We start from the raw sequence: 23,617 nt of genomic DNA on the forward strand, positions 1-23,617 counted from the left end.
TTATCCTCTCTGATGTTTTTATTTTTTTTATTTTTTTTTTCCAAGGCATTACACTACCACATTTTGCAGGTATGATTTCCATTTCTTTTTTCTACATGAATATTTGCATTTGCATAAAGTCAAACACTGTTTAATTGTTTAATTGGGCCAAGATTACAAATGATCATGTCCTCCTTGTATCTGATCTCTGAGGAGTGCATGTTCTTATTTAACTCTTCAGAGTCTTTATTCATCCAGACTTTATCAGCTATAATCTCTTAATGCTTCAAACTCCCTGATAAAGATGAATAGCACTGACAATCTAAGCATTTGTTTGCAGCAGAATTATTTCAAGCAGATTCTAACCAAGGAATGAAGGCAGAAATAAAAGGCTATTATGTTTTCATAAAAGCCATGTTAACTGGTATTAATTTTACTCTCAAGTTTTTGTGTTTTAGTAGTGAATCCCAAATCAGCTTATCCATGGATATATTTGTGGTGCCATAATACAGTGTTGCACATGTGCACAAAAATCGCATGCATGATAGCATGCATGCATTATATCATCATACAGTATTACTTGATTGTGATTATGTTATAGGACTAAACCAAAAATTCTGCCCAAGTCCCTGTGCATAATACTTCTCTCATCTATTGTCTCTTAAAAGCCAAATCCAAATGATAGGAAACAGAGCCAGGAAAGAACAACAGATGCATTTTAGATTAAGTCCTTATTTTTAAGTATAAAGGCTGAACAACCTGTCCCTTTCTATCTATGTACATTGCTGGAATCTAGCAATAACTGAATGATCATCATGATAATGGAAACATTTTTTTTTTTTTTCCCAACTATAGAACTGATTCTTGCCTGCCTTTAGAGGTGTAATTACCTTCACTTACACTAACTGAGACTTCTGTGGGTGTCAAATGTTTTAATTCTAATACTGAAAATAATGGGCTGAGTTAGATAGGAAGGCAACATTCAGTATGAAAAGGCTGTTATAATCAGGCTCACAGAGACACAGCTATCATGATGTTTCAGTAGTGTTTTGTTTCTTGTTTTAACTGAGCATTTCATTTTGATCCCAGTTCCCGCTTCTTGTGTCTTGTAGGCTTGCTGCTCTGAGTGCTTGGGAACGCTGGTAGTGGAACTGAAGTCAGCTCTGGACACTCAGAATGAGAAAATAAATCGAAACTACATTTTGGCTTCACATGTACCCAAAGGACTCTCACCACCAGAAAGAGTGTGACAGACCGTCACTGCAAGGTAGCTTTCGCCACTACCGGTTCAGTTTCCAAATAGCCTCTTCTCTTTTCTTGGGTCTCATTTTTTTTTTAACATGCTATTTGGCACTGAAGAAACAGGTGGAGAAACTGAACTTTTTAACAAAGAACTGAAAGAATTGGTGAAAAGAAAGGAGTTCCTCAAAACCTTTGCAGCTGTAAAGTAGCTAAGAGAAACCTGCCATACAAACTGTTCATAGAGTAACAGATATTTCTGCTAATTGTGATACAAACTTTCTTTAATCATCCTTAGAGCTTTAGCACTCACATCAGAACTGTGCACAAAACATTGTAAGCAGTTCTCCTGTGTGCCTGAGGAGCCTTCACAAACAACTTCTATACATGTAGTCCCCAGAGGTCACCTGCGTTCCTGCGGAGTGTTTGTTCATTGGGAAGTTCAGGACACTGAATTTGTTTTGATGTAAAATTTGCAACTTTGACTCTTGCTATTCCTGGCTTGTGAGAAATACTGATACACTTTCAGTAGCTAACACCACATCTAGAGAAAGAACCCACAGTCACTTCATGTCCAGATAATCTATATTCAAGAAACTCAGAAAAAAGCAACCCGAATATAACAGTTCTCAGTAACTTCCACACTTTTCCTGTGTTAACTCAAAGAGAAACTAGGCAAACAGGAAAACAGGGCAAACAAAGAAACAAACAAACCCAGCCACTTGGAACAGATAAACTCTATGTAGACATATAGAAGTTTCAAGGCAGAATTAAAAACAAACAAAACACATCCATTCTCACCTTGCTAAAAATATTCTGTGACTGTTCTGAAATACTGCCTTACTCAGTTTTGAGGTACCAATACCAGAAATGAGTAGCAGACCCTGGAGGGAAATTCTAGCAGTGCCTAGAGTCCCTACCATGCATGCAACATGCAGCACAGAGGTGGGACAGAAATCTAATGGGAATCTGTATTTCAGCAAGGACCAGTTTTTCCCAGTCCTTTTCAGATTCATAAGATAAATGGTACTCATGTACAATGATGATATAGGCTCCAGTGCTGACAAAGCTGAACTGACATGTCTTTATTTATTGTCTCCCTATACACCAGGATGTCTCATTTCCTGGATGAGAGATTGGCACACAGATGAAGAACAGTATCTAATTATCAAACTGACCAGAACAGAAGCAGTCAAACAACAACAAAACACATGTTTAATCACTCACATCTGCAGTTCAACACCTATTGGTTGAAGGCATAAATTGCTGATAAAGTCTGTATTACAATAGTATGTGATTCTTTGGCACTAAGTTATTAATTGGCAACAATGAGAAATAATAGTTCTGATCATCACCCATGCAGTAGGAAGTTATCCCAGTTTGGCAAGTGATGACCTGGCTTAAGCTGTTCATATTTTTTTCACACCTTGGCTAGAGTGTAACAGTAATGCATACCTGTTCCCAAAGTCATTAATGCTTAAGAAATTCCAGTTAGCTGAGAACAGTTAGCTGAAGTATTTCCTCAGCAATGCAATCTCTTTCAAATGCATTAGCCCGGCCTCCATTTTCTTCACAGAATCACAGACTGGCTGAGGTTGGAAGGGACTCAGCAGGGAAACCTAAGGCAGGTTGCCCAGAATAATGTCCAGGTAGCTTTTCTAACCTTAACTGCAAGGACTTAACTCTGAATTATACTGAAGGAATCAGGCTGTAGTATCGAGCCCATTTATTGCCTCAATCCAGAGATTTCTAGTTGAAACAAAACTGAAACTACATGTACACTACAATAACTTCAATTTCAAGTTCACTCTCATTGCACCTACTTCACCATAAACATAGTCATATATATACTAAAGAAAATGCCTTTCCTAGCAAGGCAAAATTCTCTTTTTCCTCAACAGGGGAAAAAAATGAGTATTTTTTTTCCACTTCATATCCTAACAAACAGACCATCTTTCTCTTTCTCTAGTCTAGAATACATCCTTTGTAAAGACTTTGTTCCCCTTGACGCCTGATGCAGTGAGCTGCTGACGAGGTGTCACCCTCCTCTGGCTTTATTAATTTAAAGAAAACATGACAATATCAGCTACTGCAAGGAGACTCCACGCATTCTGCAAGAAAAATGCGTGGAATTTTACACCACTCAAATTAATGATTTTTTTTTTTTTTCTTAAATGAAAAAGGACTTTGGGATTTTTCAAGTAGTTATACTGCTGGTCAAAAGTTTTGCATTTTGAATGAAACATTTATTTTATAAAACAAAATACTTTTAATCTATTTTTCAAGTGTAATATTGTTTTTCAATTTTACTGCAAAACACGTCACCACTTCTACATGCAAGATCTGGGAAGCTTTCTGGGTCTTACGGAGAATTTACTAAGAACCTGCAACAACATTTGCAGCAGCTGATCACCCACTTCCTACTTTATTCATAATCTGCAGAGAGCTGTTCTTTGCTCTGCTTCCCTAACTTGCATATTCATTTAGATACAAGCCATTGTTTCAGGTTTCAAAATTATGCTGCTTTGGAGCTGCTCAGAGTAAACAGGTACACTTGCAACATTACTGAACTCAGTGTTTTTGATGTGCTGTTGTCAGTGTCAGATAAGATCTAACAGTGGAGACACTAAGATTACTGGAGACACTGCTCATGCCCTGAAAACGAGGACCACAGAACAGTTTTGGTTATTGTCCTCCCTGAGTCCAGGTCCATCTTAAATGAATGCCTGGGTACAATTGTTTCTTCCTTTTTTTTTTTTTTTTGTTCTCCTCAGCTCCCCTGACTTTCTTCCCACCAGATGGTGAGGGTGCTTTTTCAGCTTTATACAATGGAAATCACCTCCACAAAAGGGGAATTCTGGAGGAAGGGAAAAGGGAAAAATGGATACCTAGCACTGATCTCCATCTATTTTAAGATAACTTTGCTGATACTTGCTCATACATCACGAACAACATGATCAGAACAGAATTTGTCCATTTTTTTCAAGGAGAACATCTCATTGATCTCAATTGGTAAATTGTGTTTCCAGAGCAGATGCACAGACTACTTCAAGTTTTCAAGTTTTTTTTTTTTTTTTTTTTTTTTTTTTTTTCAGATAATACGATACCTATTCTAATATTCTCAAAATGACAGAGACTTACTAAATCTCAGACCACATACCTGGTAGATGATATATCCCATTCTATACGAGCATGTAGAGACAAACAGGTGAAATATAAACAACACCAGAAAAATCTACATTTAAAGTTGATATTTGAACAGGTGTTAAACATTAATGCTGTCTTACAAAAGAAAACCTTCAGGCTTCACTTGAAGCACTATGCTACATAAAAGCTTGGAGGACTGAGCCTTCTGGAGACTAAATATGAGGTTAGATATTCAGAATGCTTTTTCTGGGCAGAGCTGACTGGCGTAAGGAAAGTGATTTCAAACAACCGATGTGTAATCTTATGCAGAAGCATATCCTTATCTAAAGGGAACCAAAGTTGATTCTCCTTTGAACTGTAGGTTAAACTTTTTGCTGCTTGATGAAAAACCTTTCATGGTTACTTTTAAACTCTTCATATGATTTTAATGAGAAATATTTACAAACCTGAGCCAGTTATTTTTAAATCATATAGATGGCATTTCTTATGCAGGAAAAAAATAAAATCAAAAACTATGAGAAGTATTCAGAGATGAAGGACATAAAATAGCAATAGTATAAAATAAATCTTCAGTAAGCCACTCATATTTGAAATACTTGGATGCAAGGGCAAGTAAAAGAAAATGTGCTAGAAAAAAATTTTTCCTTAAAATATAACTACTTATTTTCCAAATAAACAACTGGTGAAGGGGTTAACAATTTCATCAACCCATTCTTCAATGTGAAAATGATTACATCATATATAGTATTCAGTTCTATTTAAAAATTAGTCACAGGAATATAAACACCAATTGTCTATGTAATGAATCAGTTGCATAAAAAATTCCCATGCTACAAAACCTCACATTCAAAGACAGGGATTTTTGCACGTTTTCCCTTCAAGATCTGCAAACAAGGAATATTATCATTTCAAATGCATACATTTCAGGAAGGTTGAGTTTTGGGTGGAAATTAATGACATCAAAAATGTTCTTTAATAAAATGAATCCTTTAGGATACAAATTGTTGGAATATCACTTACAAAGCTTCCTAACATCTTTACCATGAAATGCTTCTATTTTTGTTTATCTTTATCAGTACTGAATTATTACTTTAGAATTCAATAATTATTATCAAAGTATTTGAGAATGACTAGCTGATTCCTACAATTAAATATTTGGATGACTACATAAACTTTAAATTAATATGATTTTCAGAATCCAGATATAAAAAACTTGATGAAAATTATCTTTCAAAAATGTAAGATACCGGAGATATCTCAAATTGGAGATGGAAGATTTGAAGCATGAGAAGTAACCATCTTTCAAAATATGAGCTATGTATGTTTGTAAGCCTGTATCACTCAAGAAAAGATCTCATGCCAATTTTAATGAAAGGCTGTATATAATTTTGCATTAAATGTAGACAGTCACATTCTCCATTAACACCAGTGACAGGACCCGCGGGAACGGGGTTAAGCTGAGGCAGGGAAAATTTAGGCTTGACATCAGGAGGGGGTTCTTCACAGAGAGCGTGGTTGCACACTGGAACAGGCTCCCCAGGGAAGTGGTCACTGCACCAAGCCTGTCTGAATTTAAGAAGAGATTGGACTGTGCACTTAGTCACATGGTCTGAATTTTTGGGTAGACCTGTGCGGTGTCAAGAGTTGGACTTGATGATCCTTAAGGGTCCCTTCCAACTCAGGATATTCTATGATTCTATGATTCTATGATTCTATGATTCTTCACCTGATTAAATGCTAAAGGATCTTTTTCTGAAAATTTGAGAAGAAAAAAAGTTCATGTTGTTTTTTAAAGTCAAAGTAGATTTGCAAAAGTATATCATAAAAATGTAAAATCTGAGTCTTCTGTTTGACTTGTTTTTAATACAAAACTATTAAATTTCTTTTTCCTTTCTTTTCTCTTTTCTCTGTGATCTTGAGAGAATATTTAATAAAAAGAAAATGCTTGGCAGTAAAAATTGATAGTCTTAGTAAAAAGTTTTCTGTGTGCCTTTAGAAGGACAAATATGAAACAATAAAAAGAAAGCTTTGTATTTTGTTTACATAACAACATTTTGGTGGGGGCTACAGGTATAGCCTCTCTAAGAAGAGTCTAGGAGCTATCCTGTGTCAAAGACAACCTATTCCAGACAACTCAAAAAGGAATCCACCACTGGCCAAAGTTGAGTCCATCAGCAATACTTGTGTAACCTCTACGATAACATATTTAGGAAAGGGTAAAAAAATATTGTGCAGCAGCAGTGAGAGAGAGGATGAAGAAAAATGTGAGAGAAACAGCTCATCTGACACCAATGTCTATGAAAAAAGAGGGGAGAAGGTCCTCTTGCAGCCCATATGGAGAAGACCATGGTGGAGCAGTCTGTTCTCCTACAGTCCATGGAACACTACGTTGGAACAAGTATCTATGCTGTGGCCCATGGAGAGCTCCTGAAGGAGCCGGAGCTGCAGCTGAAGCTGCAGCCCATGGAGAGGAGTCCACACAGGAGCAGGGGGTCTGGGGGGAGCTGCCACCCACCCGTGGGAGCGGCACTGCTGGAGCAGTTTGTTCCTGGGGCATGGATGGACCCCGTGGTACAGAGCCGTGTGGGAGCAGTGCTTGGAGAGCTGCTGCCTGTGGGCAGCCCCCACAGGCTCAGTTCGGGAAGGATGGCATCCCATGGGAGGGACCCCACGGGGAGCAGGGGCAGAGAGGGACCGTGAGGGAGTGGTGGAAACAAAGCATCAGGGACTGACTGCAGTTTTGATTCCCCATTTCCCATTCCCAATCCCCCTGGGGTGGAGAGGAGGTAGGAGAGTCAGGAATGAAGTTGAGCCTGGAAAGAAAGTTGGTTGGAAAAGGTTTTTAGCTTTTTTTTTTTTTTTTTTTTTTTTTTCTTACTATCCTACACTATTTTTAATCGGCAGTAAATTCAATTAATCTTCCTCATGCTGAATCTGTTTTGCTTGTGACAGTAACTGGTGAGCAATCGAATTGCTATTATCTTAGTCCATAAACTCTTCCGTCTCATTTTCTCCCCTTGTTCTGCTGAGGTTGAGAGAGCATCTGGGTGGGCACCTGGCAGCTAGCCGAGGTTAATCCATTGCTGGATTAATATATAATGATGGACATTTTCAAATGAAGCTATAGAATCGCTATTAGTCAGATATAGTCCCCTATGCCAGACATCAGTTTGTGAAACCTCCAACCTGGCAATATCTGAGAGAAAGTAGGAGATCTATGTGCTTTTCTGCGACACTGATATTCTGGAGTATACCATTTGGCAGAACTGGACTGCAGAATCTATCACTCACCTTAAACATTAACAGCTGCTTTCATCTTAAGCAGCTGCTTGAAATAACAGGTGCTTCTTGTCTGCGTGGCCTTACATTGGGCTTGGACTAAGATTCAGTTCATCCTATTCAGTTCATCATCCTATCAGTGACTTCACCATTGGGGGAATTTAGAAGTGTGGTAGACAGGCAAGATGGAACAAATTATTGCTCAGAAGAATAACTGTAGACATTACCAAAAACTTTTTCACATGTACACAAAAAAACTACTCAATTCCTGTTCCTTACAGAGACCAAATTTTAGCCAAAGTTAAACGCTATTTCCTAATTAAGCTATTTCTCATGGAAGGGGAAAAAAAAAAGACACACACTACACTTTTTTTTTTTTTTTTTTTTTTTTTTCATATGTAGAAGGATACTTAGATAATCCAAAACACTTTTAAAACTGGGTATTTAATAAAATCCATATCAACCGCTGTTAAGTACTCTCACAACAGCACGTAGCTTGCTAACTGCTTTATGGCTGATATATATATATATATATTTTATAATAAAAGCTTGTAGAAAAGCATATTTGACCCCAATTCTCCCTCTGAGTGCTACAACCAGTGTTCCAAAAAAAAAAAATAAAAAGAAAAGAGAAATAATACTAATCAGCCCTGTGCCATGTACTGGAAACCAAATATTTCTCTACGATGGAACTAGGAAACGTATTCTGTGCTTTTGAGAAAGTTGTTCTGAAAAACTTAACTCAAAGCTCAGAAGAGGTCAGTGGCTCAGAAAATCAAACTTTTATGATAAAGTTAAGTTATGATTAAGTTGTGTACTGTGACTTACATAATATGATCAAATGATGAAGGTTCGTAGAAAACATTTCTTCATGTCAACCAAAACAGGTCTAGAATGGATACAGGATAGAATGCAACATACTACATATGCTTACATCTGCAAATGTCCAGGGAAATAATAAAACAATACAGTGAAATTAAGACTTTCCAGCCCAAAGACAAACTTCAGAACATGTCAGAGTTCAAAGATATGAGAAGTATATGCCAAATGTTCTTGTAAATGGAATACAAAACAGTTGTTTAGGTCTAGCTAGATGTGAGAACTTTACGCTTCAAAACACATTTTCCAATAATTGTTTCAGAGACATGTCCAAAGCTTCATGATCACATGCATATTTTTGTATATCTGGGAAAAAAAAAAAAGTCTCTATTTCCAGTTTTACCATAAAGCTGCCTATGAATTAATGTGATATTTTAGATACACTTAATTGTTACTATTAGTTGTAAAGTAGATTTTGAGCAAAATACATACCAACTTAATAAGTGAGGGAACTTCCAGCCAGTTCATACCATTCTATCACTTAAAATTGTTAACATATTTTATATTCTCATGCTTTTCTGGGATACAGCCATGTTTCAGAATACTCCTGACTTTGTTACAGCATAATAACTTGTCTACCATTACCTACATAATGCAACCAAATGATGAAGGTTCATCAAAAGGGTTTTCTCATGTGAACCAAATAGGTCTAGGAAACAAAAAGATTTCAAAACTGAAAAAAAAAAAACAAAACCATAACTTAAAGAGAATTGCTTAGTTCCATTGGTTTTACTGTTTTTCTGCCTATCAGTTTCCATTTTCTTTGACACTTTCTATGATAAAAGACATTCTATCTGTCTTTTTCTTGTTTCCTTAGCAGTTGTCCTTTATAAGTGGTATTCTGAATACTCTTTCATAAAGACTCTTTTTTTCTGTATGTGGTATAATCCTAAAGGCATTGTGTTGAGCTCACCCAGCACTGACCCTGTTGGAGGGTGGACACTGGATTCTAATTCATCACAATGCATCATTTAGTTTCATTCAGTCCTTAGCAATTTCCACACCAATTCAGAGTATATATTAGGTATATACTTTGATTCAAAACAGAAATGACTTAAAACCAATTCGAATCATACTGTTAACGTGTATTTGGAATTGTTATTAAGTGATCATTACGTTTCCTCAACAGAATCAATAGCTGCATTAGTTTATCCTCAGAATCTTAAATTATGCATCTTAGATACTGAAGTCTCAGCTCAGGAATAATTATAGATTATAACTGATTCTATAAGATTTAGCACAGTTAACTGCAGAAATGACTCCAGAATGCATACATAAACTTTAAGTGCATACATGAGAAAAACATAATTATATGCTTGTCATTCATACTATGATATATACTGTCTATATCTTACTGTTAATTTACCACAGTCTAATCATATGAAAGGTAATGAGTATACCACATAAAGTGTCACAAACAAAAAGTGAGACATTTAGGTGAAGATCCATGATCTATGAACTTCAAAAATTGATTCTTCTGTTTCTTGGCCATTTAATATATTTCAGTTAAATGCTGCTGAAAGAATCCTTTGCATTCTTCCATTTACAGAGACAGCAAGAGAAAATGTCCTTAGAGGAAAGCTGGAGTGTTTTTAACTTAGTTTCCACTATAAACTACGTGCAACTAGTAGTCCAAATTTTGTAGATTTTTTTTTTTAATTATTATTATTTTTTATTCCAAGCAGATCTAGCAAAGTTACATTCATGGCAGACCTGTATGATCATAATTTCAAGTTCACTTCCATAGTTTTCAGGTAAACCTATGATGGATCAATAACAGTAGACGTTAACAATATGAAATCTAAGAAAAGACTAGGGAAAAGGTCTTGAAGGTCTTAACATCCCGTGTATATTCTTACGTTAGTAAATATTTTTGGTATAGTTCAGAATTCAACATTTTAACTAGGTATATCAAAATCCAGACATTAACTTGCACATAATTATCATGAGATTCTGATCTTTTGACACTTCCCTGAGTTGTACAAGGTGTTATGACATGCCATAGTTCCCATGTGCAAACAGAGGCATCACATCATTACACGTCACTACTACTACTCCATCCAAAGCTGCATTGTTTGATATAACCTAGTTTTAGTACCATCTGAACAGATTATTTATCTCAAATTACAATTCATTTTATCCCCATACACCTTATGACTGAGCTGTTGTGTAACTTTATCCAATCTAGCACTGAAGTAAAGGAAGAAAAACCTCCATTGACCTTTTAAGTACTGATTCTACTGTAAACTGCAGTGACATCCTGTGATAAAAAAATCCCCTATTCTTTATAACATTGGAAGTTTTTTTTTTTTTTTTTTTTTTTTTTTTTTTTTTCATCTTGCCATAAAATAAGGGCAACAATTGGTTGGTTATAAGGGGTTTTGCAAAAACAGTTAAACGCTAACTGTCTGCGGAAGCAGTGCTTGTTCGTTAATTACTTTGCCAACAGTGCTGTGCTATTTTTGTTGTACTTCACACTTCCAATTTTAATTCCTCTATTCTCTTTTGATGTCTTATCCAACTCAAATAGCCATGTCACCATCAGGGTACACAACATATATTGGGACAGAACCTCAAAAGGGATTGCAGCCACTACTACAACCTAAACCATAAACTGTGAGAATTGTTTTGCACGTATTCTTTCCTCCTTGATTCAGTACACTTTCCTTTCCTTTCTCCCACCATGGCTTGAAATCTCCTTAGAAGAATTCAGAGCACTGGGGACACTGAGCCTTCAACGGACTTTGTGTGGCTGGCCATCTGTACCCACACAAGTACACTGAAGTCAGCCCAGGTGCAGTTCTGTGAAAGCAATAGTGTGGTTGTGGCCTCACATGGAAAGGTGTCAGCAAAATTACTTTCTCTCTTTTTTCTTTTTTTTTTTTTTTAATTATTTTTTTTTTCCCTAACAAAGCCCTGTTTGAACTTTGGGTATTGGTTATTAATGTTATCATTAGTATTATCTTCTGAATCTAGAAAGCACATGCAGCCCACTGATTTCAAGTTGATGTAAGTATTATCTACTCTCAGGAGAATAGCTTTAGAGGGACATCACATAAGAATTCAGAATCATAGAACCACAGAATATTCCAAGTTAGAAGGGACTCACAGGGTCATTGAATCCAACTCCTGGCTCCACACAGGATCACCCAAAACCCAAACCATATGTCTGAGAGCATTGTCCAAACACTTCTTGAACTTCAGCAGCTCGGTGCTGTGCCCACTGCCCTAGGGAGCCTGTCCCAGTGCCCGACCACCCTTTGGGTGCAGAACCTTTCCCTAACATGAAGCCTGACCCTTCTCTGTCCCAGCTCCATGCCGTTCCCTCGTGTCCTGTTGCTGTTCTTATAGGAAAGGTAACATTTAACATGATGCCATGTATTCACAGTCTGAGACAGGAATTCATTAACACCTGTCTTCACTGGAATACAGCAACAAACTGATAGTCAACATTTCCTCAGCAACACACTTGTATCTTCAGGGGTGTTATCAGGAAAAGTTTCCCAGGATGAGATAAACATTTCTAATCAAAAACAAAGCAAACCTTAATATTTACACAGGACAGTTTAAATCTTCCCTTACACAAGAATAAGGCTGCTGCATTAGTGAGCACTTCAGCCTGTAGCACCTAAGGTTTTTCCAGCATCAAACTCTGTGTTCCAGTCAGGCAATGCAAGGTTTCCTGCACCACAGACACATGTCCCTAACACAATTATATCAACTGCCATGTGTGAAGATCTTCTCTTCACAAAGGACACCACAAAGCTTAATTTTGACCCTAGTACAGAACAAACAAAACAAAACAAAACCACCACCACAACAACCAAAAGACCCATCATCCCATGTTGTTGGATGGGAAAACCTTCTCCATTTGCTTGTTCTTTGTACTCAGGCCCTGAATCACAGCAGAAAATAAAGCAACTACAGCAAGCTGCTGTTTATCAGGACAAAGTAATGAGCAGGAAGAATTTGTGCTGCGGGGGTGTCATCTCCCTGGCATGACTTTCACTCTTGAAATGACAGTTAAAGAAAAAAAAAAAAAAAAAGAAAAGAAAAGAAAAGAAAAGAAAGATAGAAAGCCATTCAGTTTAACTGCCTTTCCAAAGCAGGTATGTGTTGTCATTCGAGTTTAATGTTCCAAGAAACCCAGCAGTGTTGAATAACCTTGTCGAGTTGAAAACAAGGGTGTTCAGATTTAGGCTAGAACATATGGTCTTGCCACCAAAACTGTTCTGCATAAAGTTTTGGCCACAAAGAAACGAGCTTCATTACTTAAAAGCCAAGCATAACATCCAGGTCTATATACCAACTCTTCAGGGAAAAGCTAACGCTCAACTCCAGTATGAACAGCTTCATATTGAAGTGGTTTCGAAATCTTTCATTCTTGCCCTGACTCAGAGTGTGAAGTAGAGAAGACCATTGCTGACCACTCAGTTCTGTTTAGTTGCATGTGTATTATGTTGGGTGTGTATCTTTTAACATATTTGGAGAACAAGCTGTGCCACCATGTTGGGTAGCTCCATGTTTTGTCCCTCTCCCCATTGCAACTCACCCAGGCTGGTGGCTGTCCTAGTACTGGTAAGTGGCAACTGGAGATTCTCCTTTCAACAGAAATGCTGGTATTAACCTTATAGCCCTGTTCACACAGCAAGCTCATTTTGAATGTGTGGAATAAATATTTCTAACCTTCAATTTTAAAAAGAGAGTGAAAAATATATTGTGACTACACCTGCATGGGCAGCAGAAAATTATTATTATTATTAATAATAATAATAGTTGAACAATAAGATAAAAAGATAATTCCTCCATTAATTACTTAAAATAAAATTAACAAATATCTTTTGAAATAATTGCGCTTTTGAGCGGTTCAGCCTTGGACAGTTTCTCAATGTTCTAATTAGCAAAGCTTATATTGCTTTTGTTTAATCAAAACATTTGCTGTTGTACTTTGCTGAAAATGCTGTCTTTCCATTTTGAACCTTTTCCGGGCACTAGAGTAAGGACAGTCATGAACAGTGCTTTGTGAAGAAGGGATGACTACTCAAATTGTTATAAATTGGCATGCCTCTTTTAAAAGAGAGAAACAAATTTATGCCATTCAAGGATCTGGCCCTGTAGATACATTTGTGAGAACAATTCCTTATATGTAGAGAGAGAGAGGAAAAATGGAATATAAACCTGACAAGACAGTACATTTTATGTTATTGATATGCTCCTCATTTCTGAGTAGGAGAAAATAGTAATAGAGTATGTAGTTCCACTCACACTCTGCTTTTGGCGTGACATTTTGTCTTCACAGAAACTCAGCTCTGAGCCTTTTCATCCGGTCATAACACCTTGTAACGTCTTTTGTCTCAGGAAGCCTACTCTTATGTGCATTACAAAACTGCTGAAACACAAGCAGTGCTGCATTCTAAGCACAGAAGACACAAGGACAAATTTTTTATCAAGTAAACTACATAACTGTACCTGATGCACTGCACATGCACAGGGTGGAGTATTGTAGAGCATCTATTCTCAGCTCTATCAGGCATCTAACTTAAATGCCTTGAAACACATCATTGGGCTTCTCCCTTTCCCACTCACTATATTGGAAATTTGAGTTTGATCAGTTTAATTAATCTAAGAGAGATGCTTAAGGCAGACTAACGTAGGTACCGTGAAATGCTATCAGAAACTATCACTATCAGAAACTACTTAGCTGTGTGTGATACATGACACAAATTGTTTCAGGACCTAACTAGTTAAATGTCTTGAGCCAAAAAAATATATATGTGAGGACTGGATATACACTTTGTTTCCTAATCTCTGTGCAGGTAACAGTGTACTAACAAAAACCCAGAAATAAATGAATAATAATAAAAATGTAACAGAAAAATACATTTTTTTGTTTCTGTCATTGCTTCTCCCAAAACCACTGCATTCACCTGGACCCATACACCTTAAACCTTTGATTGTAAAATATGATCAGTTTCCTATGCAATCATAGTTCTCAGTGCCTGGCATTATAAGAAAAAACAGAAAGCTTCCTTCATGTATCCTAAAAATTGTAATAGAAACATGACAATTGGCATTGCCCTACTCCAGCTGGAGGTAACAGTAGCTGATTTTAGCTTTTTAAAATTATCAAACAGTGCCTAAAATGTGCTGGGGGAAAATCGTGACCCAAATGTTTTAACAGGTAATATAAGGACACACAGAACATCTGAAAAACTCATCTCTCCTTTAAGGAGGGATTTCTGGGTCTAACTTTAGGAAACTATATTTTTATCTAATAACTTCCGATTTTCAAGGACATATTTTGAATACCTCAGAAACAGGTTATATTTGTGGCAACTTTCCTATGGGGTGAAAGGAACCTGCTGAAGTACAACTTTTTGTGTGAGTAGAGTCACAGAAATTCTATTTATTTTTATTTTTTTTGTTCCCATCACATGCAAAACCACTTCAGGTTTTACTGAAAACCTTAATATTCATGCCTGGACTACAACCAGCAGAAAGTTGAGTGGCTTACTTCTTCATAAGGACAGTGAGGCAGAGCCTCAGGTGCTACAAACTTCCATGCAACTGAAATCACACAAATGTAACAGAAAACATGAAGTGCAGAAGATGCTTATAGAGTCTGGTTTCAGATCTGGGTATGAAATCCATGCAGCTCTACCTGGGAACCCTTCATTCTCTAATAGCATAGTGTTCTAACTTTCTGAACATACTATAAAATACAGCAGCTTATAAGGACGTGTAGTTAGTCATTGTGAAAGGCAAAAAAAAAAGAAAAAGAAAAAAAAAAAGGTGTGGTTACTACAGGTTTACTATCATTTTGATAGCCATCAGACTGTGCCCAGGAAGTTCATAAGACAACAGGACACTGAACATCAACACCTCGTTTATAGGAAGTCAGGACTGAAATGTCTGTTGAGAAAAATACTTAAACTCTCTGCTACAAGTAATAAATACTTAACAGTTTCGAAAAACAAATGAACCCAACACAGAAAACATCCCTCTTACACTCTCTGCTGCTGAGGGAGGAGAAATATAATTTTAATTTCTGCCCTGTACAGAAGAGATGTCCGATGCACAGGTCTTGTGTTATTTCTGAACAGAATGGAGGATTCCAAATGAAATAAATAAAGTGCTAAATGGGTTAAAAAGAAATACTCATGAAAGCAAGAACAGAGAGCACTCACTGTCTTTTGGGATGCTCTTCTGGAACTTTTCCAGGTCCACGCTGGGTGGTCGGCAGGGTTTCTGCGGGGGCTGGCCCAGCTTGAACAGTGGGGGCAAGGCTTTCCTTTTTGGGGCTCCTGAGCTCTTGTCCCCATCCTCCTTTTCTTCTGACCCACCCAGTGACTTTCCTGCAGCAAACACTGTGCTCATCTTACGGAACTTGGGAGGAGATGAACCAGATTCTTCCTGGCTGACTTTGTTGAGAAAGATGTTCCTGGCAGCACTCACCCCCTTTTCTTCAGTCTTTTCATCCACGTTTTTGGCGGTGCCTTGCGATGAGCTGGACCAGTGGCCAGTAGGTTTCAGAGCCATGTTAGCAAAATGACTGCTTGCAGTTTCTGCAGCACAGTTACTATTTTCATCTGTTTCCTTTGCAGCTTTAAAAGAATGTATTTTTGGTCTAGGGCCTGCTACTCCTTTATGCAGAAGCGCATTTTTACTTGAAGTGTCTTCGCTGTGGGAGACCTCATGGTTTAGAGAAGGTTTCTGTGCAAGAGCTGGTTTAGAAGAAGGAGGCCTGGGCTCATTTTCTTGTGATGCGGACATGAACTTTTCCTTAACTCCAGCTACTTTTGAGAATACTGGTTTTGCCTCACTCTCCTGTGGTGCAAAATTTGAATTTGGTTTTGTTCCCAGAGGTCTTTTTTCTTTCTCATGAGGAGCAGTGCTAAGAGGCTTGTTGACTGCAGGTTTTGGATACAGAGGCTTTGGCTCTTCTTTTGCCAAGTCACTGGTTTTGGTAGTGGGTTTAGTGCATCCAGTTTTTCCATCATTGTCCCTATTAGTTGCCTGAAGCTGAACCCCAAACCTTTGTGCCACTGGTTTCAAATATGGGGGCTTTGGATCCTTTTCTGTCTTATCATCAGCTGAAGGCTTGACCCCCAGAGCAGTCTTAGGATGAACAGGTTTGTGAAAGGTACTGGGTCCTGAAGGAGTAGTTGCATTTCCTTGACTTGCAAATTTCTCAAGTGCTGCTTTCCTTGTCTGTAATCCTGAATGGAGAGGTTGTCCTGCAATTTTGAAGGGTCGACTGTTACCAGAAACGTCCTCTGAGGGGTTGTTACCCGCGTTAAATTTCGCCATGAGTGACTTCACATCTGTTTTGCTGTCCTATGAGCATAGAGAAATAAAAAAGAAACAGCAGCAATGAGAAAGTCTCAGTTGCAATGTTCACACATACTGTACTTTAAAGAGTTTCCTGGTCTGAGGCTTGTAGTACTGCTGATTGGCTGTGCAGATATTGTAGCACATCTTCCTGTAGTGTTAGAGAAACTGAATATTTTGTTATTATACTTTGTTATTGAATATTTTGTTATTATTACATTTCTATGGTTATATAATCTAAAATTTTCACTCTAGGTAAATTTTCACTGTAAAATGCCTTTAAAGAGTGGTCATTCAGCTCCTTCCTACTATATAGTAATATGGTTCATACTATGGTATTTCATACTATAATTTTTGTTTTTTTTCTGGAATGGGGAAGTGAACACCTGTAAAATACATGAAAATACCTACTACTTCAAAATTAAAACATCCCCCCAAAATTATGAATTTCCTACAGTGAGAGGTGTAGACTGTGTTGAAACCTAGGCAATATGCCAGAATAGCGTTAATCCCATCAGATCTTTGAAGAACTGAAAGTTCGCTTGTGAAAACAGAAAATCTTCTGGTTTGGGGGGATCGGTGTCAGTTTTTCTTTCCCTTCTCAGCAATTATATTTCCTTCTGCTCTCTACACCCCACCCCCATTCTCCATACCCCTTTTGACAAGCTTTGTCCTTGTTTCTGTTCTACATTTTGTATTTGACAAAAACTGTGTATGGTTGGATGGAAAGTGAAAATATATGGAGAAGAATAGGAAGAAATGACAATCAGTAAGCACAAATAGTGTCAAAAACATTTAGCCTCTTGGAAAAAAAAAAAAAAAGGAAAAAAATAAAAAGTGAACTTTTACCCATTTTTTTTTTTTTTTACCAGGTGACTAAAATGCAGTTTCACTTGAAACTATCTTAATTGGTCAGATCTATTCATTACTGTTCAAGATCAGCCTTCAATATGAACTGAGAACAAAACCTCAACACAGTTTGGTTCAGTGAAATTATAACACAGTGAAATGAAGAACCTGAGCAAAGTATAGTGAGCTGGTCCCACCACACTGGGCTGGGGCCACTCTTGGCTTCTGACTGTCCTCAGCAGCAGGGGGGTCCTTTGCCAGCAGACATTGGTGGCAGACTTACAGGTACAGTGGATACAGAGACATAACTGTTTCACAGCTTGTACTCAGTGGGATCTGTTTTGTGTGGGGAAGATAAAATATAACACTTAACAATATGAAGCAAGGATGCTATAACTAGGAGGGGCTCTGAACCATTTGTTTGGAAACAAAGAGTATCACTACCAAGTATAATATGTAAAGCTCTGGAAAAAAAAATTTAGAAGGAGGTAGAAAAGTGTACTGTGTCTTCACTCAGTATGGTTTAATTGAATGTTCAGTAACTTAAAAACAAACAAACAATCAAAAAAACTTCATTAACAAGAGCTTATGAATTGTGGTTGTCTGCTCCTTTTGCCTTCTGATTGATTGTATCATGTTATGAATTGCCCAGTACACTGTAGTAGTTTTACCCATGACTTCTGCAATATAAATTTCCTAGTTTTTCAATATCACCAAAAAAAAAAATCAGTCTTTCCAAACTGTATTGCATGGCAAAGTTACTTACAAGAAAAGAAGCCAAAACAAGATGAAACCTATCCCCACAGCACCATTGTTATCTCTTTTGCTCATGTAGGGAAGGGAGGAAGTACATGTTTACTATGGAGATTATCAGGTTTAAGCTATCTACTGCTGGTTACCACAAGTGCACTCAGACACACACACAAAATCACAATGCAGAGATACATATATCAGAATCATTCAAGATTCCTCCCGTAATACTCCACAAAGCACTGATTTTACACATTCAAAGAGAAAGTTAAACTAATTGCTATGCCAGAAATAATACCAAAGACTTCTGTCTCTGATCTATTTGAATTAGTACTAATGCATGTTTCATTGGTGTTGTTTTTCTGTAACAAAATCTAATTACTGTAATGTCCCCTCAGTGTTTTAATTCTTCAGAACTTGTAAATGACAAGTTCTGTGATCAATTGCCTGGCCAACTCAGCAGCTCATTTCTTTGGAAAGGTGTAAGAATAAATTGATTCTTCTGCTATTCCTTCCATTTGTAATTTAAGAAAGTGTACTGTGTTAAACTACAGTAATGTGGATATTCTGGACAAGAGACTTTAAGCATATAGACCTTTTGGAACCTGGAACTACGATTTCAAAGAAATGTTTCATTTTATGATATGCAGTTTCTGAGAAGTTTTCTGCATCTTGGCAATAGCAACATCAGTTGTATTCATACAGGCTTTCAAATGCACTAAGCAATCCACTACTGCCGTGTTAGGACTGTTTATTTTCTCTAAGTCCTACTGAAGTCAATGATTTATTTTAATAAATTTCTTCCCGGTACTGTGAAAAGAACCTTGCATTAGTCATGCAGCTATACCAGCTCTTCAAGAGTAAAAAACATCACTCCTGGGGATGCAGAAGGGATTACAAACAGCACTGCAACTTCTCTTACTTACTTACAGTCAGTAGTGAGTAGTAAGGGTAACACTCTAAGAAATCGGGATGGTAAGAAACTGGGAAATCTTTCTGCTTCTTTTCAGTGTATGTCATCAATTATTGCTTTAATAAGCTTACTTTATAGCAGGAGCCACGTTGTGGATTGTAATGTGCAACCTGACTGGCCAGGTAGACAGATGGGGAACTGGGAAAAGGAGAATATTTTTTTTTTGTGACCCTGCTCACAGAATAATCCCCACAGTTTCTGCATTTCCCTTCCCAGAAGTGACAGCAGTTACCTTTTCCATTAGCACATACAACAGGTTGTAATTCATGAAATGGGAACTTGAAAAGATTATGAAGTTAGATTAAGTTCACGCCAACCTTCCCACCCAAAGTGCAAACTGCCAGTTAGACAGAGGATTCTCATACAAGAAGTACATAGGTCACTTTCTGAACTTTCTTGCACTTTCTTGGGAAACTGCAATACTTTGGCCTTTCAGCTACTGAACTGAAATGGAAGAAGCACATGGTAAACAGTAACATTTTCTTTGCAAGGAGATGGATGCATTATTCTAATGTGTTGGCTCATATCTAGAATAATGCCCTTGTTTTGGTTCCCAGATTTGTATGTACAGCACTTTCCCAGCTTCCACTGCCTTCAGCAAGAACCCACACAGGTAACAAAATTGTACAGAAGTCTTCCATGAGAAGATTATAATTACTTTTCAGTGTAAACAAGTACAATTCTTCATTATTTACAATATAACTATTTTTTTTTTTTTTGTACTGAAGTACATTATAATGAGAACACAAGAAAAATAAATGTTTAAACTCCATTCTTCCTGACTTTTCTCTGAATATTTCAGTCTCAAATAACCTGTTAAAAACAAAACAAAACAAAAAATCCCACACTTTGTTTTGTTTTGTTTTGACATAAATATATGTTATTTAAGTTCTAGTCTTGGTGAAGCCAAAAGATCATTTCACTTCAACTTCCCCTTGTGGTTGCTTTTTCTTCAAATAAATAGAAACACTGGATCAATGAAATCAACAGAAGATGTCTGTATGTAATCTTTAGTTAAGCAGATAACCTCTGTGAAACTGTTGACTGTACAAGAAACCATGCAGTTCTTCAAAATGCATGCAGGTCTGATTTATGAGACCAAAAAAAACAAAACAAAACAAAAACAAAACAAAACAAACAAACAAAAACTTCTTTTCACTTCTCACCTGTAACTTTTTCCTTTCTATTGCCACATGATAATGTCTCAACAGGTCTTTTAAAACTCATATTTCTTTTAACATAATAAAATCTTGGTAAATTTGCTAGGAGGCAGTGAAAGAAAGATTATAAAACTACCACCATTTTAAGAAGTACGTATATTCATGAATTCTGTGATAATGAAAAAAAACACAGAAGCTTATAACCACTGAATGAATTGGCTTCTAAACCATGAACAGGATATGATGATAAGGAACAGAATAAGGAAAGAAAAAGCGAGGAAAACGATGAATTAAAGTTAAATACAGATCTTATCTTAGCTGGCATCATAAAGGCCTGATTTGGGCTCTACTAAGGTTAATGGGTTGAGGAAGTTTAGCTGTTTGCATAAGACGCTAGTGTTGTTCTAAATTCATTATAATTTATTGGAATTTTAGTGGAATAGGTTGCTCAGAGAAGCTGTGGATGCCCCATCCATGGAGGTGTTCAAGACCAGGTTAGATGAGGCCCTGAGCAAGCCATTCTATGATTCTATTGCTTGACTATTTCCCTTTCCAGATGGAGAGACTTCATAATTATATTTATGCAACACTTTTTGTTTTTAGAAAAGATAAATAATTTCCAAGTTGCTTTTCTTCCCCTTGAATGTAATAATAATTATTAGTTAAAGAAGACTTCCTCTAATTGTGAGTTCAGCATTTGGACATTGGAACTAAGATGTTGCACTACTCTGTACCTCTGAATGTAAGTAGCACAAGTATGAAAAAAAGGCAGAAAGACAGCATCAGTCCAAGCAGAAAGACTTGCTGACACAATGATTGACATACAAGAGGAAAGAACCCTCATCAAATTCAAAATAATGAAGAGGTGGGCTGTTTTGCTCGTTGCTTTTGTTTTGAAAGACAGACCTCAACAATGGAGAGGATAGCCAGAAACCTAAGAGATTCTTTGGAGAAAGATCAATTGCCTATATGTCCTCCTGACTGAACCTTTTCAAATGTCTCTCTACCACCAGCAGACAAAATTATCACATTCACATGGATGTGCAACTGTTGAAATTAGACAAGAATGTTCCAGCCTGACTATCGTCTTCATCATGCATTCCTCTACATCTCTTTTGTCCCTCTCTTGTCACATTTTCTCATCATTCACACAAATCATATGACCAACAACATCATAATGCAGAAAAATGTGAAGACAATGTAATTCTTGCACCCAAAGTGAGACCAGGACTAGTGAAGGCATAGGGCTTGACCAGAAGTGCTAGATGACATCTGAGCTTGGTCTCAAAATTGCTGTCACATCTTGTGCACCAGGCTAAAGGATCTATCCATGCATGGTCATCTCCTCATCCCTATGGTCTGGTAATTTCAACACAGAGATTAATTTTTCTTTTCTTCCTTCTTTTTGGTACTTGTTTACATCAAAATAGAAAAAAAAACAGCAACTCAGTCTTCAACAACAGAAGCTTGGGAGCTTCAATGTTCCACCAAGAAATTCTGTCCAATAAAAGCTGATTGACTAATATAATTTTCTGAAAAAGTATGTTGATATTTTTTGATTAACCTGGTTTTATATAAGAATTGGGTTTCTTGATACTTAATACTTTTTTATATATATATTTTTTTCTCATATGCTAATCAATGACTTTCAGAATAATGTAGTTTTTATAGCAAGTATGCCAAGAAATTAAACAGCCAGATCCCTTCCTACTCAGAAGCCTGTTTGCATACAGTATATACAGCAAATACTTTAGGAGCATCTTTGATTTGACTCTGGTTATTCTACTACTATCAAGGTAACATGTCTGAGTCAGAAGATACAAAACCTTGAGTTCCCAACACTGAAAAGTTCCTACCATTACACTTTGAATTTTAAGATCCCATATGATTTATTTATCATTTATTATTATTATTAGTAGTAGTATTTTTAGCATTAAGCCATTGAATACTGTTCTGACTCACTGTAAGAAAGAAAAACATTTTCCACAACCCACTACGAAAAGATACTTACCTACACTGATATCTTAATTAGGAGTATAGTATATTAAAAAATACCCTACCACAAAACAATCAGCCATAAATAATACAAAAGCAATTACGAGAAAAATAATTGCCTCATTTCTGTTACTCTTCAAAATGCAAAGGTCACTTAAGTTAGGGCAGCTTTTAGTAAAATCTCAGGGAACCAAACACAAAGCTTTGAGAGAGAAAAGACCATTTAATCAACTTAACGTCTTTTCAGCTCCACAACTTATTTCAAGTAAGATCTACAATTAGCATTTCCACTTATATGAGGTTATATGCAATATATTGTACTGATTTTTTTTTTTTTTTTTTTTATCCTGGAACTTTACAGTTTTATTTCTAAGACAAACATGTACATCAATTTACCTGGACTCCCCAAAGCTCCAAATATTTTGATACAGGCAGAAAAGCTGGCTCCCTCAATGAGAAAATCCACAGGGTTTATCACGTTAGTAGCCTGTGCTCTTTGCTAACAGAAGTTCTGCTTCTCAAAGAGGGTTTGCATAAGAATGCTGCTTGTGGTTTTTATTATCATGATCAGTAGAAAAAAGCTGCTCTCCACAGGATATTAGGCAAAAAGCAGTGGAGGAAAAGGGAACTAAAATTTGTTCAGACTGCTTAGGTGCTGTCATCAGCAATATTCACTATGTGATATTTAAAAGCAAAGTGAGCTCCAGTACTGCATTTACCCCATATTGCAGAGTCCTTTGAAGCTATATTGGTAAATACAAGCTTGAATCTTTACAGAATAATATTTAAGAAAACACGTGTGGTAATTACAAGCTTAAAGACAGTAGTGGACCTCTTGGATCAAGTTAAGTCCCCTGCTGCCAGCAAAGATCATTACATCCATTCCCACTCATTAACTAAAAATGTCAGCTAACATATTTGTTTGCTCCCAACTTTGCCAGTAGGTTCTGCCATTCTCCTGGCCAGTGTTTTAAAGCTTTTGCTTTATAGAAATTATTATTATTATTTCAAAATTATGATCATACATTTATTTTAC

At 36.9% G+C, this 23,617-nt stretch overlaps 1 protein-coding gene across 1 annotated transcript in view; it reads right to left on the reverse strand.

Moving 5' to 3' along the window:
• FYB1 (FYN binding protein 1) overlaps positions 1-23,096 on the reverse strand; it is a 48,283-nt gene extending 25,187 nt beyond the window's left edge. The window contains exons 1-2 of the mRNA XM_084305219.1: positions 22,978-23,096; positions 15,711-16,860 (exon numbers count right to left, since the gene is read on the reverse strand). Coding sequence (XP_084161345.1) covers positions 15,711-16,833 — 1,123 coding nt within the window. The 5' untranslated portion in view covers positions 16,834-16,860; positions 22,978-23,096. The remainder of the gene's footprint in view (positions 1-15,710; positions 16,861-22,977) is intronic.
• Positions 23,097-23,617: the final 521 nt, after the last annotated feature.

This window comes from Netta rufina (genome assembly GCF_964035555.1).
Source record: "Netta rufina genome assembly, chromosome: Z".
Lineage (NCBI taxonomy): Eukaryota > Metazoa > Chordata > Aves > Anseriformes > Anatidae > Netta > Netta rufina.